General features: G+C 39.6%; 1 protein-coding gene across 6 annotated transcripts; it reads left to right on the top strand.

The window, feature by feature from the left end:
- Positions 1-14,201, top strand: LOC125005723 (N-acetyllactosaminide alpha-1,3-galactosyltransferase-like). 6 transcript variants are annotated; one of them, XM_047581261.1, is made up of 7 exons: positions 1-585; positions 4,670-4,730; positions 6,154-6,234; positions 6,330-6,410; positions 6,616-6,720; positions 11,607-11,744; positions 12,031-14,201. In XM_047581261.1, the coding sequence occupies exons 2-7, from the start codon at positions 4,702-4,704 to the stop codon at positions 12,713-12,715; spliced, it is 1,119 nt and encodes a 372-aa protein (XP_047437217.1). In that variant the 5' UTR covers positions 1-585; positions 4,670-4,701; the 3' UTR covers positions 12,716-14,201. The 6 variants fall into 6 exon arrangements, with proteins under 6 accessions (XP_047437217.1, XP_047437215.1, XP_047437218.1 ...); XM_047581259.1 differs by lacking the exon at positions 1-585 and adding an exon at positions 3,013-3,052; XM_047581260.1 differs by lacking the exon at positions 1-585 and adding an exon at positions 3,048-3,188.
- The last annotated feature ends 579 nt before the right edge of the window (positions 14,202-14,780 follow it).

The raw sequence follows: 14,780 nt of genomic DNA, 5'->3' as shown, positions 1-14,780 counted from the left end.
GGCCAGTGGCAATATGTGTTGGGGGGGTGGGGTTAACACTGTTGCTGGCCACCGTAGTGGCATCCGCAAACTTCATGGGGAAGTTAAAATTGTGCATTGTGCAGTAGTGTTCTCAGCAGGGTGAAGAGGAGGGGGCTCAAAACACATCCTTGGGGGCCCCCATATTCAGGGATGGTTCTGGATGTGTTGCTGCCAACCCATACTGCCTGTGGTCTCCTGGTCAGGAAGTCCAGCAGCCAGTGGCACAGCAAGGTGTTGAGCCCCAGCCTCAGCCTTAGTTTGTAGATCAGCTGTTGGGGGCTGATTGTGTTGAGGGCAGTGGACATGGCGGCGTTGGTTGATCGTTTGGACCGATATGCAAACTGAAACGGGTCCAGGTAATGAGCGGAGGGGAGACTTGATGTGGTGCATGACTAGCAGCTCGAAGCACTTCATCAGGACGGGAGCTAGTGCTAGCGGACAGTAATCACTGAAGCAGGAGGAAGACGACTTCTTTGGGACCGGGATCATGGTGGTGGCTTTGAAGCACGTGAGGACAACAGCCAGCATCAGTGAGGTGTTGAAGATGTCCGTGAAGACACACAGGTGTGTAATAAGTCTGTGACACACTTTGAAATGTACGCGTTTGGTGGTTCTGGTTCTTGGAGGCAAGAAAATGTTGTCCCATATAGTGTCCCAGGAAATATTTTCCTCCTTTAGATTGAAGTCTGAGTAACAATAAGATTTCCCATTGACCGGGTAGTTTGGCGTAGACCTTTGATACAAAACCCCTGGAAGGAAGAGAGTTTAGCCAGTCCAGTATAGGGTGTAAGGGTGACTTATCCCCCAGTGGTAACCCACACGTTTTGAGCACAGACCTTAATTGCAAATGAAAAAAGAAAGAGGAGCCCTGTAGGTCAAAGCGGTTCTTCAGATCTTGATAATACCATTGCCACCATAAAGTTCTCCAACCACACTGATCCCTCTCAAGGACCATGGTTTAAAGTGCAGTGGCTTGTTCCCAATCATTATGTCGATATTATGCCACAAAGGGACACCATAATGCCACTTCAGCTCCCCCTTCGCATTATAACATTACAATATTTTACTGTAATATTGACAATATAATACTGTAATTTAGTATATTGCTGTGAAATAGATGTTGGCAGAGTAAAACTCATTTTGCCTAAATTTCACATTAATTTACTGTATTTTTGCACAGTAAAATACTGTGATATCACAATTGATTACTGTAAAATCAAATTTGCGCTTGAACCCAGCATTGCCAGATGCAAGCACAAATAGTGCTGTTAGTTTATTTAAAGATTATTTAAAGGTTTATTTAAACTGCATTATGAGATATACTGGTCTGTGGTAATGTTTTACCTAGTCAAATTGTGTATGTACAATAAAAAAAACGATAATTTTAAGCTTCTGGTAGTATAATCTGCAGCACTGCTTGAACTGCCTTGCACTGTGGGAGCAAGGAGACAGACCGTAGCAGTGAACAGGATTTGCAAATCGCCATAAGGAAGAGGAAAGTAGAGCATGTAAAGTTAACATACTTTTACATATTTGACAGCTTGTTATCTCTTGCTCTTAGGTACATGAACAAATAAATCAGTTTGTATGGTCTCCACATGTCGCTTTTGCATTGCATATTCTTCTTCTTTTATATTTTTGGTGCAATACTCACAAACTTTTGGCCTCCGTTGTCGATTAGCCATGATACTCTGCCATAGTTTTTTCCAGTGACATCCCGACTGACTCCGATTAACACTACAGCACATGTGCACCAAGGACAGAACGACAGACAAGGGTGAACAGGAGGAGGAGTACAGAGAACTAATCGAAAACTTTGTCACGTGGTGGCACTCCAGGCACCTGCTCCTTAACAGCACAAAGACCAAGGAGATGGTTGTGGGCTTTAGAAGAATCAGGCTGCACCCTGAGTTGATGTATTCGTAACTAAATGACTCAGCCCTAGTTTTGGTTGGTATGAACTGAAACTGAACTGACTAACCATTCATGTGTGTTTCTTGGAACAGGATTGCACACACAGTTTGATTGAACGCAATGATTGAGCTTAAAATTCAGCAGCCTAACAATCCCCAACTTGTGCCAACTGAAAGTTGTTTATAGATACTTCCCGGGCAGGGTTTTGGAGTGTGCGTGTGTGTGGTGTGTGGTGTGTGTATAGTTTTTATATAGACAAAGGTGTGAGAGCTAAGAAACTATGCTTCTTCTCACTCCTTTTCGAATGTGTAATTGATTTCTTTTTTCAGTGTTTTATTATTTTTCTTCCTCAAATCTTCATTTCTATGTTATTACTATTCAAAGTATGTTTATTGTTTTATTGTCAGTTATTGTTGAAACTGAAATATTTACTCTCGGCTGTCTGACAGCCCTCCAGAACTTAAGAAGTAACTTAAGGTATGACTTTGTCAAAAAAATAAATAAATAAATAAAGTATAAATTAATGTTCCGACTGAATGTGAACCACAACACCAGGTTTCGGTGCCTGGATTCCAGTTGTTTCCTCATAATGCAGTGTTACATTTACTTCTCTTTTTTTTTTTTTTGGCAGATATCTGTAAAAAATGTATATATACCTCTGACTGCTTTTAATATGTCAGTACAGTCAATGGCACAATAGTTCCCTTTTATTGTTGTTTGTTTGTTTTTTATTTTACAGGTTAGACTGGCTTTTTGACTTCTAATTTTAACAGTGCAGGAATATCATTTAATGACTAGGTCCATTTATATTTCAAAATTAAATATCAGTATATTAAATAAAAACGTTCGACACTGATAAATGCGACTCAGAGACAACATGGACAAAAGAAACAGTCGAAATGAATCCACATATGCTGACAGAAAGGGGAAAAATGATTCAAATCAGTAACTTCAACCGTTTTCAGTTAGCTCAAACAAACTTCCTTGTGATAAGACCCTCTTGGCTGCGATTACTATGTACATTTTTCAAATTAATCAAGAACCGTCCAACATTTCCGAGGTCCCACCCCACTCCCTCCCTGACATCACTGTATGCTCTCTGGATTTGTATGCTTTGGTAGGTATTGTGCGATTGTGTTTGGACATGTGGGACGCTGCAATTGTACAAACTGTTATTCAAGAACTTTAATCCTGTGAATTATTCGATTGTGCTGTGGATGTTACCAGCCTTTATCTGTGAGATCTGCGCACAGGTAAGTCAAAGCAAAACGGAGCTTTCCGGCAACATGATCCATTTTGCCCATGAGGACTTCACAAGATCTTACCTCAGTCTCCAAAAAGTATTTACAAAAATATTCGCGAATGACTCAATTCCTTGTCGCCATGAACGATTTGATAGCCAACGTAGGTTTATTTTTTGACTTATTTAACAGTCCCAAACAAGCCGCTATAGAAAGTTGAAAACCTTAAGTTCTTGGATGAAATATGACGCAGCTTTTATAAGTAAGCCTTTCTTAGATTATACATGGTATTCTGATGAATTCGTTGATGGCAAACAGCACGGTGGGAGTATGTGATAATAATTTGGCAGGTGCTTAGTTTATTTTATGAAATTATATTTAGTTGGATAAATATTGTTACATGTAATATTGTTTCGCACCCGTATGATTATGGTGCCTCCGCCTTAGTTACACAAAGAAAAAGAAAAAAAAAAAACGGAAAAAAAATCTTAATCATTAAACGAGTAGGCCTATGGTTAATGTGTGTTTAAGAGATGGAGAAGGAATGTTTTTTTTTCCGTTTTACTTTTTTATGTCATGGCTGATAAGTTGTGTGCCTGAATATCCGAACTATGGTCATTTCATTGTCTGAAATTGAGGGACTGAACCGCACTTTCGTATTTGTGCCCGTCTTATGTGTGTTGAATCTGCCTTTAAAGGAACATCGAAAGCACGTAAACTGCATCCCCTAGTAGCAGTATAAGTGTTTCTTTTTAAGCTGTATGCTATTATTTTGCTATAGACATTACATATAATTACATATTTTTTATTTCTGCGCATTATGATTTACATGGTCCAGGGCATGTCTTATCTTCACTGTTTTGTACCGACTTTTACTTCCCTCCCACACATAAATGATTAGTGTTATTTTCCTGTCTTCTGCTTCGCCAATGGTCATAGTGAAGTGTCTGGCTGTTAGTGATTGTGGCAGTGCTGGGCATGTCAGTAATCGTGCTAAAAGTAGAAGTATTGCATGTAACAACAATATATATATATAGCATGTGCTGTGTTTGGATTTGTCTGTATCACAAAAAGCATCTCTGTGTGTCTGTGTGTTTTACTTCCATATATCTAAGGTGCAGAGTCTGCATATTATTAGGGAACAGGCAACTCAGAATGTCTTTTGAGAAAGTATGCAAACCACAGTGACAATGGCAATCACAAATAACTGCTAAGTACTATCTTGAAGTAGCAGTGAATATACAACAATGATAGAATTACTGTGACTGTGTTCTTGCTTGTGTGTGTGTGTGTGTGCGTTCTTCTGTCCCATTACAGCATGCAAGTTTTAGAACATTTTGTGCTTAACACAATCTAATGTGATGTTTCAAATGTGTTTTGGAGTGTAGCTTCCAGGAAGTCACAAACTATATTTGTATGTAATTGTTTGTGCAGGGGTGACTTCTGCAAAGGTTACTCAGCTGTGCAACTTGACTATTTCCTTCCTTTTTCAGCCACGCTGACCCAGAAGCATTTGATCTGGAAAATGAAAGGGCATTATTGCACAGCCATGAGGTACTGTGTCCCTCATAATAGCATAATGCTATTATATATATATATTCCCCTATAATTTCACTAGTCAACATGAACTACTACTTTCGAGTTGAATGTAGCTCACTTTACTCAGAAAAAGTCTACATGGACACAAGGGCAGAACTGCCCATCCAAGTTAACACAGGAACAAAACAGTGAACTGTGAACTGTGAAATGAACTGTGTGTAAAAATCATATGTGCCACATCTGTCAAACGCAGTTACTTGGTGTCCCTAACCCTAATCACAGATACAACAATTCCACACTGCATTGCAATAGAGAGTAATAGAGTCACTTCCGCCTTGGGCCATGCCCCCACGATTCGCAAAAACACAGTGAAATGTATTAGTACAGGGGTCTTCAATGTTTTTTAGGCCAAGGACCCCCAAACCAATGAAGATATTAAGTAGGGAGCCGCCCTACCTATCATATGTGTTCTGTATTAAACTCTATTTATAAATATACATTTTAATTCTCATTTTGCATTCGATATTAAGCTGTCACTTTTTGCCACTCAGTGGCACTGAAACTTCAGCTTGCTGTGGTGTCACGTGCATGCCCCTCCATCATTGCTTTCAGATGCTGCCAGAAATTGACTCGTGTTTTATAAAGTTTGTTCATTAATGTTTTTTATGAGCCTGTCAAAGACGAATTTCTGTCACTCGTGACTCATTTATCTTATCTTAACCATCTACGGTAGGACACCTGGCAAACACAAAACTTAGCAAAATATAAATGACAACACTCCTACTGCTATACACCAGTCAGATAACCTAACATACAGACAGAATGAAAGTGTCTGTTAGCCAAGTAACAGTCTTAGTATGCTAACACTACTGAATAGTAACCTCCATGTTAGCCTGACTAGTCTCAGTCTGACTAGTCTCAAACAGCAAATTGATACACCATACAAGTAACATTAGGAAACTATACGGTTACAGATAAGTCACATTTGAAGCAGCTACTCAATGACATTTTTCACTGTCAGACCACTCGCAACAAACTGACTGCATGGCTTTTTACAAAATGTTACAAAATTAAGTGATTTTCATCCCCTTTATCCCCCTTCGGGTCCCCTTTAAATCTGAATTTCTGGAGAAAAAAAAACATGTTCATTTGAAATAAGTAAGTGGAAATCTACCAGTAGAGGGAGACACAAAAAATTTGTTCTCATTACTTGATTAATCAGTGAGCTTTGTTTTATTGTAAATTAAATTCATATTTCTGTATGAATGATTTCTGATAATTTATTTGATAATATGTAAGGATAAATTGTGTCTCATTTTAAATAATTGTCCATTCTGGTTGTCCTGTGTCAGTTCTTCATTTTTGACTCCACTGATATGTACTGTATGTAAAGCTAAAGTGTTTTCTTCTTTTCTTTTATGTTTCTGCATCATCACAGTCGGCAACTTAAATCAGTGAAGGGTTTTGTAATCGTCTTCTGTTTAACGTTGACCTGTCTTGGTGTAATTAACTATACAAGGTGTGTTCTGAATCCCTCTTTTTTGTCATATTAATCTCTTTATATCCCTATAGTTATATTTGAATCTCACACTGTTCCTTTATATTCAATATTAGATATTTGAAATTTCACACTGAGATGGTGGGCAGTGAGTCAATCACAGTCCTGGAGAAATATTTGTACAACACACTTAAAGGGTAAGAGATCTCCAAACAAACAAACACTGTCATTTCCTGTTAATTCTGACTTCCCTGTTGAAAAACAAGCAAATATAACTTGGGAGGAGACTGCTCCTGTGTTATTTCCTTCAATTATCTAGAGGGTGCTGTATAAACTAACATGCTCTTAGCAAGATTCACAACTAGTTGTATACTAACCTCATCATTTTCATTTAAATATCAGATATAAACCATCTGCTGTCCCTCTGAAGATCCTGACAACGACCAAGGAAGTGCTGAAAAAGCCAGTTTCGATGAAAAGCAATTTGGATGACACGCTTAACTTTGGGTAAGAGGACTCAAAAAAAGGAAGAAAGACATCATAAAAAAAAAATCATAATTAGAAATAAGTCTATGTGGTGGACGGATGGGCTTTTGACATTTTCAAGCCAATGGACCTTCTGTAAGAGAGCAAGAGAAATGTGTCTGCTGTGATTGTACACTGGGTCATATGTCTGTGTTAATATTAGGATTTTTAGCAATTACTTTTTTTCAATTTTCTCAAAAGGATCAGGTACCTCCTGATCGCTCATAATACATAATACATAACTAGGTGTATTGCTTGTGTTTAAATATACTTAGACCTTACATACAATACAGTGTACAACAGTTGGGTACCTTTACAAGGAAGGGCCCAGCGGCAAATGCCTGTCTGACTGGCGGCCGCAGGAAATGTGGCCTATGGAAGACCGCTAGCGCGGTGTTGGTCAGGGGGCTGAGTCCTTCTGATCGAGACTCAGCTTGTGGACAGTGTGAGGCTGGTAATGGCACCTGTCGCGCCGGGTTCAGGTCTTCATTGAGTTGGGTGGTTTGTGAATGCAGTCCAAAGCGGATGGTAAACTCCATCTAAGGCTAATACTAACCTAAGCTACATCCATTTCTACTCTGTCCTGTTTCTTATTTCAACATAGTGATCCAGGTTCGTCCTTGTCATTGATTTCTTCTTTTTTTGTTCTGTAATCCAGTTAGTGTGTATGGTATGATACCTTGTGCGACATAATAAAACAGGCCTTAAGTTGTGTTACATCATTCCATGGGACACAAATTAACAGTGATTAGATCAGTGGCGCCCAGTATCTAGCATATAGTATAAAATTTGCATTTTCTCTTTACTTGGACAGGACCTAACCATCGCCCTTCCCACCATATTTGTATATGTCTACAAAACTGCCCACAAAAACACAAGTCAAAGGGAAGTTGTTGTGTTGAACTGTTGTGTTCAACACAGCAAAACTTATGAAAATATATTTGCCAAAAGGCAAACTATACTTAAAATATTTATACTTTTTTCTTGTATATCGTCATCATCTTCTCCCACTTATCCGGGTCAGGTTCACTGGGCAGCAGCCTCAGTCCAGACAGCCGCTTAAGGCCATTGTTTGATGAAGCTGGGAGGACCACATCATCTGCAAAAAGCGATGAGATGAGAGATGAGATCTTCTGATCACTGAACCTCCTCCCTGCTGCGCCTAGAAATTCTGTCCACAAAAGTTATGAACAGAACCAGTGACCTTTTTTTGGTGAGTCCAACCCTCACCAGGAATAGGTCCAACTACACGGACCAAATTTGCTCTCCTTTGGTACAGGGACTAAATTACCCTTAGCAAGGGGCCATCCACCCCATACTCCCGGAGTACCCTCCACAGGATGCCCCTAAGGGACACGGTCGTAAGCCTTCTCCAGATTCACAAAGCATATGAAACCGGTTTGGGCAAACTCCCATTTCTCCTCCAGCACCTTAGCAGAGGTAAAGTGCTGGTCCATGATCCCACATCCGGGACGAACACCGCATTGTTCCTCCTCGATCTGAGGTTCAACTATCTATAGGACCTTTTTGTTTGTTTATTTGTGTGTATGTTTCTGCATCATCACAGTCGGCACCTTAAATCAGTGAACGGTTTTGGAATCTTCTGCTGTCGTGTGTTGACCATTCTCGGTTTAACCTTGACATATCTATGGTGTGTTCTGGATCCATTGATGGAAAACCTTTTTAAATTTAACTCACTTTAACAGTGACTGGCGCTCACATGATAAGTCACAATAAAACGATAAAGTGCAGATTGAACATGACAAAGTGACAAAGGTTCTGTCCATTTCTCCATGTAGCTTTCTTTCTTTCTTTTTTTTTTTTTTTTTACAGACTGAATGAGGGATCAGTGATGTAACAGGCCACAATAACAAGTAATTTAGATGTGACACAATGGTGTCTATGAAATGAGGTAATGGGAGGCTAGTATAGCAGAAATCTGGAGTTTCTCTTGGTAAATGGAAGAGTTTCATGCATATTGGTTTGCACGGATACACGATACCTCCAGCTACACACACTTTCACCTTCCTGGGTCTCACATACTGCTACCAAACCATGTAGCAGTCAAACAAGTTGACACATACAACAGAACATCAGGTTACATACTTGGCTCTGTTTCCAGGAAACAAGATACCAACGATATTTTTTGCCATTGTGCCATTGTGGGACTGGACTGGTATTAAATATCAGCTCTTTATCGTGTGCTCACTGAATAACTTGGAAAGTTGGAGTTGGAAATGTGGCCAAGTGGAAGGATACAGATAAGGAAGAGGAGGGAACACCGGATATGACAGGGATGGTTTGGCAACAGTGGGAAAATGCAGTCTTTGATTTTCTCTGACTGGCTAAATGAAAACCACATGCTTTTAATCCTCACTGAGGGTCCTAGGGACGCAATTTAAAATGTGTGCCAAAGTGACAATATGTGATACCTTGGCCCAATAAGCAAGATATGTTACGGCTGGAACATTACAAGAGTCAGTCCATCAGATACAGAACAGATTGTTTTTACACCTACATATAACTATAGCGTTGCGTTGTCTTCCACTTATCTGGGTTGTGGGGGCAGCAGCTTCAGCAGGGAGGTCCAGAAAGCTCTCTCCCCGGCCTCTTCCACAAGCCCCAGGGACTCCCAGGCCAGACGGCAAATGTAATCTCTCCATCGTGTCCTGAGCCTACCCCAACACTTCCTTCCGGTGGGACATAACTATGATGTTTCTTTGTGTGTTAGAAACACGCACATGAGAATCAGGGAGCTTCGGAGGAAATCAACTTGTGGATGTTGGCAAACAACAAAATACAGAAGGGCAGCATGCAAAAGTTGTAGAGAAGCGTAAGCTGCACCCAACATTCATAAATGACTGACAAATGACAAACCATTTATTTTGACAAAGATTTGACAAGGATCCTCAAGTCTAGCAAGTGCTTAAGCATAGCATAATCAGACTGTGTAAATGTATGGCTTGTGTCTGACAGTTGTCTATATTATGAATTTAAACCTTAGGAGACCAAATTCTACCTGAAGGTGCATGGTGACACGGGCCACTTTGCACTCAAATGTCTCAGTTGTAAGGCTCAAGGAAATCTGCATCAAGTCTTCAGACCTTAATAAACACCCTACCCTCAGAGTTCCACCCATAGTGTGTAACACAATCGTTTCTGTTCTATTTCTGTTTGGCTTCCTTCAAAAGGAAGAGTCCCTTGCCAGATAACTGGACAGTTTTCAAAAGCTTTACAATAATACTCACTTCCAGTCGAGGCCCATTGTTCAGTTGAACTAGTGTAAAAAATTTTCTCGTGTGCACAAGCGGTTTTGAACATAGATTATTAATGCTTCCTGGTGAGGCTATTCTTGAATTCCTCTTTTCGTGAGGTCTGGAGAGGCACTCAAGAAATGTAATGAAGTTATACTATTGGTATACTATTAATGTATTTCCTGGGCAAATACAGGGAGAGACGCGAATTGAACACCTTGAACACAGGTTTTCTGTCACCTGTACATAAGTTTTCAACTGTAAATATTGTCCATATCCTATGAAAACAATCTGTACCATACCGCTTATATACCATACCATACATACTACATGCTACACGCACTTACTGCTTATTGCACTTCTGGTTAAACACTAAACTCTGTTTCGTGTCCTGTTTCGAGTCTGTATTAAAATAGATCATCTGAACATTTAACAACTCATTATTACTATATATATATAATATATTAATATTTGATTAAGGCGGCGATATCCGTGTCGATAGTTTTTCTCACTTTGGTTGATTGAGTATGAATGAGCTGTGGAATTGTGACATCAGACTCGCAAATGAGTTTAGTCTTATATGGTTATGTGAAAGTCTAATTTGAATGGAGACACTTCTCACTTCAAGGAGACCAGATATATTAAGCATGACTGAGAGCCTTCGCAGACATTAAGCTTGAGTGTTTATTCAACTGGATGTCAAAGAGAAGTAGGATGAACACGTGCACTCCGATGCCGAACCCATTCCTGGTTGAAGGGCATATTTCAATAATTCAAATACCTCTGAGTGATGATGCGCCATCCCACAGCCACTGTTCCCGGAAACTTATCATGGCCATTGCTTTACGACTGTTTGCTTCGTCTTATCTCCCTTATGAAAGGCGGTTTCCTTATTGCCAGTGGTACAGCTGAAATAGCACAATATTGGGATTTTAAAATCTCACACAGAAACACACAGATAAAATGACTCTGTTTTTTTGTGATGTTTTCTCCACTGCCAGAGCCAATGTAATTTTGTCAAACAAGACAAAGAACAAAACTGATTCTGCATAACTTTACACCAAAACAGGTACCTTACATATGTACCATACTGATACAACTGATTCAGTATGGATGTAAGCAAGTAAAACATTTACAAAAATCTGATGAGAACACATTAATTGAATAGTGAATTGTGGTGCACATCATTTTGAACATTTGCATTTTCCCTTCTGATATAGCTGTATCTACAGTTGACCTTTTATCCACAGTCCCAGGGTGCCTCTCACCATATCACTAGCACCATATATGTGAAAGGTCATTGACTTTTTTATCTTATCTATCATTTTGTTTGAGGTAGACTATTAACAATGAAAAACTGCTGTATTAAACCAATACAATCTACCTCAAACAAAATTAACTGTTCACTCCCTTCCAGTTCTTTAATTGTAAGACAATTGAACAAATGCAATTTCAATTTCAACATGAAATGATAAGATGACATTTTGTTAAAAGATGAAGGAGAGTATAACATCTCTTCAATTCATAAAAAAAATGCTTTTGCTCAGTTCAAGATAATATCTTTCTTTCATAATTATTCTTTCATGATTAGTTTGTTTTCATTTTACGTTCCAGGGCCCGACCAGCTGTTGAAACCCAGACTTCTTGGAAAGCTCCCATCATATGGGAGGGGTTGTTTGATCCAAAGGCTTATGATGAAAAGCACACCCATGAAAAGACAGCTGTGGCTCTCACCGTGTTTGCAGTGGGAAGGTGCGTTTTCCTCACTTAATCACTTAATTTCTCATTCAAGGACTGGTGTTATGTTTAAACACTGGAAACATTACGCTGTGTCACTATTGTGAGGCTTTGGTTTCAGTCCTATGAATTTGTTTCATTGTCTGTTAAAAAAAAAAAAAAAAATATTTAATTAGCAAGAAATACCTGAATTCGACTGAACAACGTTGATTTAGTTTTACATCTGGGAAAAGGGAGAGCCGAGCCTTACTTAAATGTCAGCACATGTGAATTGTTGTCTTTCCCTGTGTTTCTACTCAAGGTACCTGGACGCCTACCTAAGTACTTTCCTTACCTCTGCAGAAAAACACTTCATGTTGGGGTTGCCGGTGACATATTACGTGTTCACAGATTTGCCAGACAAGGTGCCAAACATCACGGTTGCACCTCAGCGAAGTGTGAAGGTCATCAAGGTAGAGAAGCACACAAGGTGGCAGGACATCTCTATGATGCGCATGAAGACGATATCAGACGTAATAGAGTCAGACCTCCGCCACAAATTCCAGTACATCTTCTGCTTTGACGTGGATCAGGAGTTTAAAGACAGATTTGGCTCAGAGGCTCTTGGGGAGTCTGTGGCTTTGCTCCATGCCCACTATTACAAGCTGCCAAAATACAGGTTCACCTATGACAAAAACCCCAAATCCAAAGCCTACATGGAAGTCGGAGATTACTACTACCATGCTGCCATCTTTGGGGGATCATGGCAAAATGTGAAGGATTTGGCAGACACCTGCTATCAGAGCATCATGGACGATAAACAAAACGATGTGGAGGCTCTGTGGCATGATGAGAGTCACCTAAACAAGTACTTTTGGGTGAAGAAACCCAGCAGGCTGCTCTCCCCTGAGTACTGCTGGGATCCGATAATAGGTGACAAGAGTGACATACACGTCACCCGCCTAGTATGGGCACCAAAACAGTATGAAGCACTTCGTACGAATTAGAGATGGTAGATGGAAAACTGAAAGACTGTTTGTACTGTAATTGGGTTCTTAACTTGATATGGACCAGTGGAATAATTTTTTATTGGGATCTTACCTTGTCGGGGCCAGCGGAATAACCCTTCCAACTCAGGTACTTTTTTTTCAAAACTTTTTCAAAAAGTTAACTTATTCTTATGCTGAAGAATGAAGGATTGCATGTAATGGTTGCATATATATATATATATATATATAGTAGGTTCATATCTATCATGTCATATCTATATGTTATATTGTTCAGACAAACCAGAATCAACGAAGCTGTCACACCACCAAACACACCTCTCTGAGACATAAGAATTTGTTAAAAGTCATGACAGTCCTCAGGAGACCAACTGGAAAGTTATCATCAAGTGTGATAATCAGTGAGTCTCAGCTATTTCCTTTGTTTCTTTTCATTGGTGGCCCTGCCCAACTGGGCATTGGTATACAGGAAAAACCTTAAAATAAATGACCCAGCCTTGAAAAAAAGAAGAGCTAGAAAACAAACGTGAGGACAGGGTTGATGTGGAATATGCAAAGCACTCAGCTTGAAAGTGAAACCAAAGCTCCCTAGAAGTTTTCAACTTCTCTATAGGCCTGCGTAGAATTTGCCACCAATGAAAGAACACTTTGAAAATCATAGGAAGGTGTGTTATGTTACACATTGTAAGTGAGAATTCTACAGTTAGCTTAATATATCTTACAAAATACAAAAATTGGGGTGTGGGGTGTGTCACTGGGAAATGCGAACTGTATCCTTTTGTAATTTTCTTCAACTTTACACAACTAAAGAATGTATTATTTCCAACGCACAAGATTTTTATTAAATATTTATGAGCCAAAACATTATGCCTAGCATGGCGTTACTGTTGGCGGAGTACTGTGGCATTTAGAACATGCGCTAGAGTCATGTTGACTATCACTCTCAGGTGTTTACGTTAGGCCACGACCGCTGTGTTCCAACCAAATGCCAACAAGAACCATGTTAGACAGGACTGTAGACTGACCTTAGGAGAGGAAAATGGTGCCATGTAATATTGCGAAACATAGCTCTGACTCCAAGACTGCAGGTAGAGTGGCACTGTCATATGTAGTCCTGAACCTCATACATATTTTTGCCCCAGAAGTCCTTGGATTGAAGAGTTAAGCAGAATTAACGTGTCTATTTCTGCTTCATCTGCGTCATCTAACATCTGCGTCATCATTTCGACTTTCTTACAGAGACATGACTGAGTAGGAGAATCCAAAGCTTATGAAAATAACTTTTTGATTTTCTTACTAAGATAATTTCTTACCATCTGAAAGGAAAACGTTATAGATTTTCTTTATATTGGTTCATAGTTGTTGGTATTAAAAGTGGGGGGAAAACACGTGGTGTAAACTGTTTTGCTAAACTGTCTGTTTTTACTTTATTGCATTGTTGTTTTGATCGGGTAAAATGAAATCAATAAAATGAGGAGGTGTTGAATTTGTGTTTTTGTGTGTGTGTTTTTTTAATGGATTCAATCCAATGGCTTTGTTTCAATTATAACAAACTATACTTCACTATATAAAAGAGTGTTTGTGTTTACATGTTCCAAACATCAGAATGGAGGTTCTAAATGGAGCATCAAAATAGTCTGTTCTTATTTCATTCTTATTTTGTCCTCACATGTTTAGCCTTCAATGGAAAGCATAGTGAAGAGAGACAGGAAATGGGGAGGCACAGAAGGGGGAAATGACATACAGGAAAGGCTGCTCAGTGTGGGAGGAGGGGCCGCCTGCAGCGAGGACTGTAGCTCAGGTGGGTGCTGTACTCACTGAGCTAAACACTGCCCCATGAATAACACATCATTTGTTTTGACTAAATGTGAAGCTGTGCCATTCCGCTGAACAGTTCAGCGGAAAATATGTTTTCTGAGAAGGTCAACACACTGCAGCTTAAGAAAACATATGCAAAAAAGAAACAGAAACAAGCAAATCAAGGAAACGTCATTCTGTCGACAACACATGCGCTGCACAGAAACTCAAATACTCAGCCTGCTGCAAGTAGGGCAAATGACAACAG

This window comes from Mugil cephalus, chromosome 3 (genome assembly GCF_022458985.1).
Source record: "Mugil cephalus isolate CIBA_MC_2020 chromosome 3, CIBA_Mcephalus_1.1, whole genome shotgun sequence".
NCBI lineage: Eukaryota > Metazoa > Chordata > Actinopteri > Mugiliformes > Mugilidae > Mugil > Mugil cephalus.
Note: the sequence above shows the minus strand (reverse complement) of the source record. Positions and strands in the feature narration are given on the sequence as shown.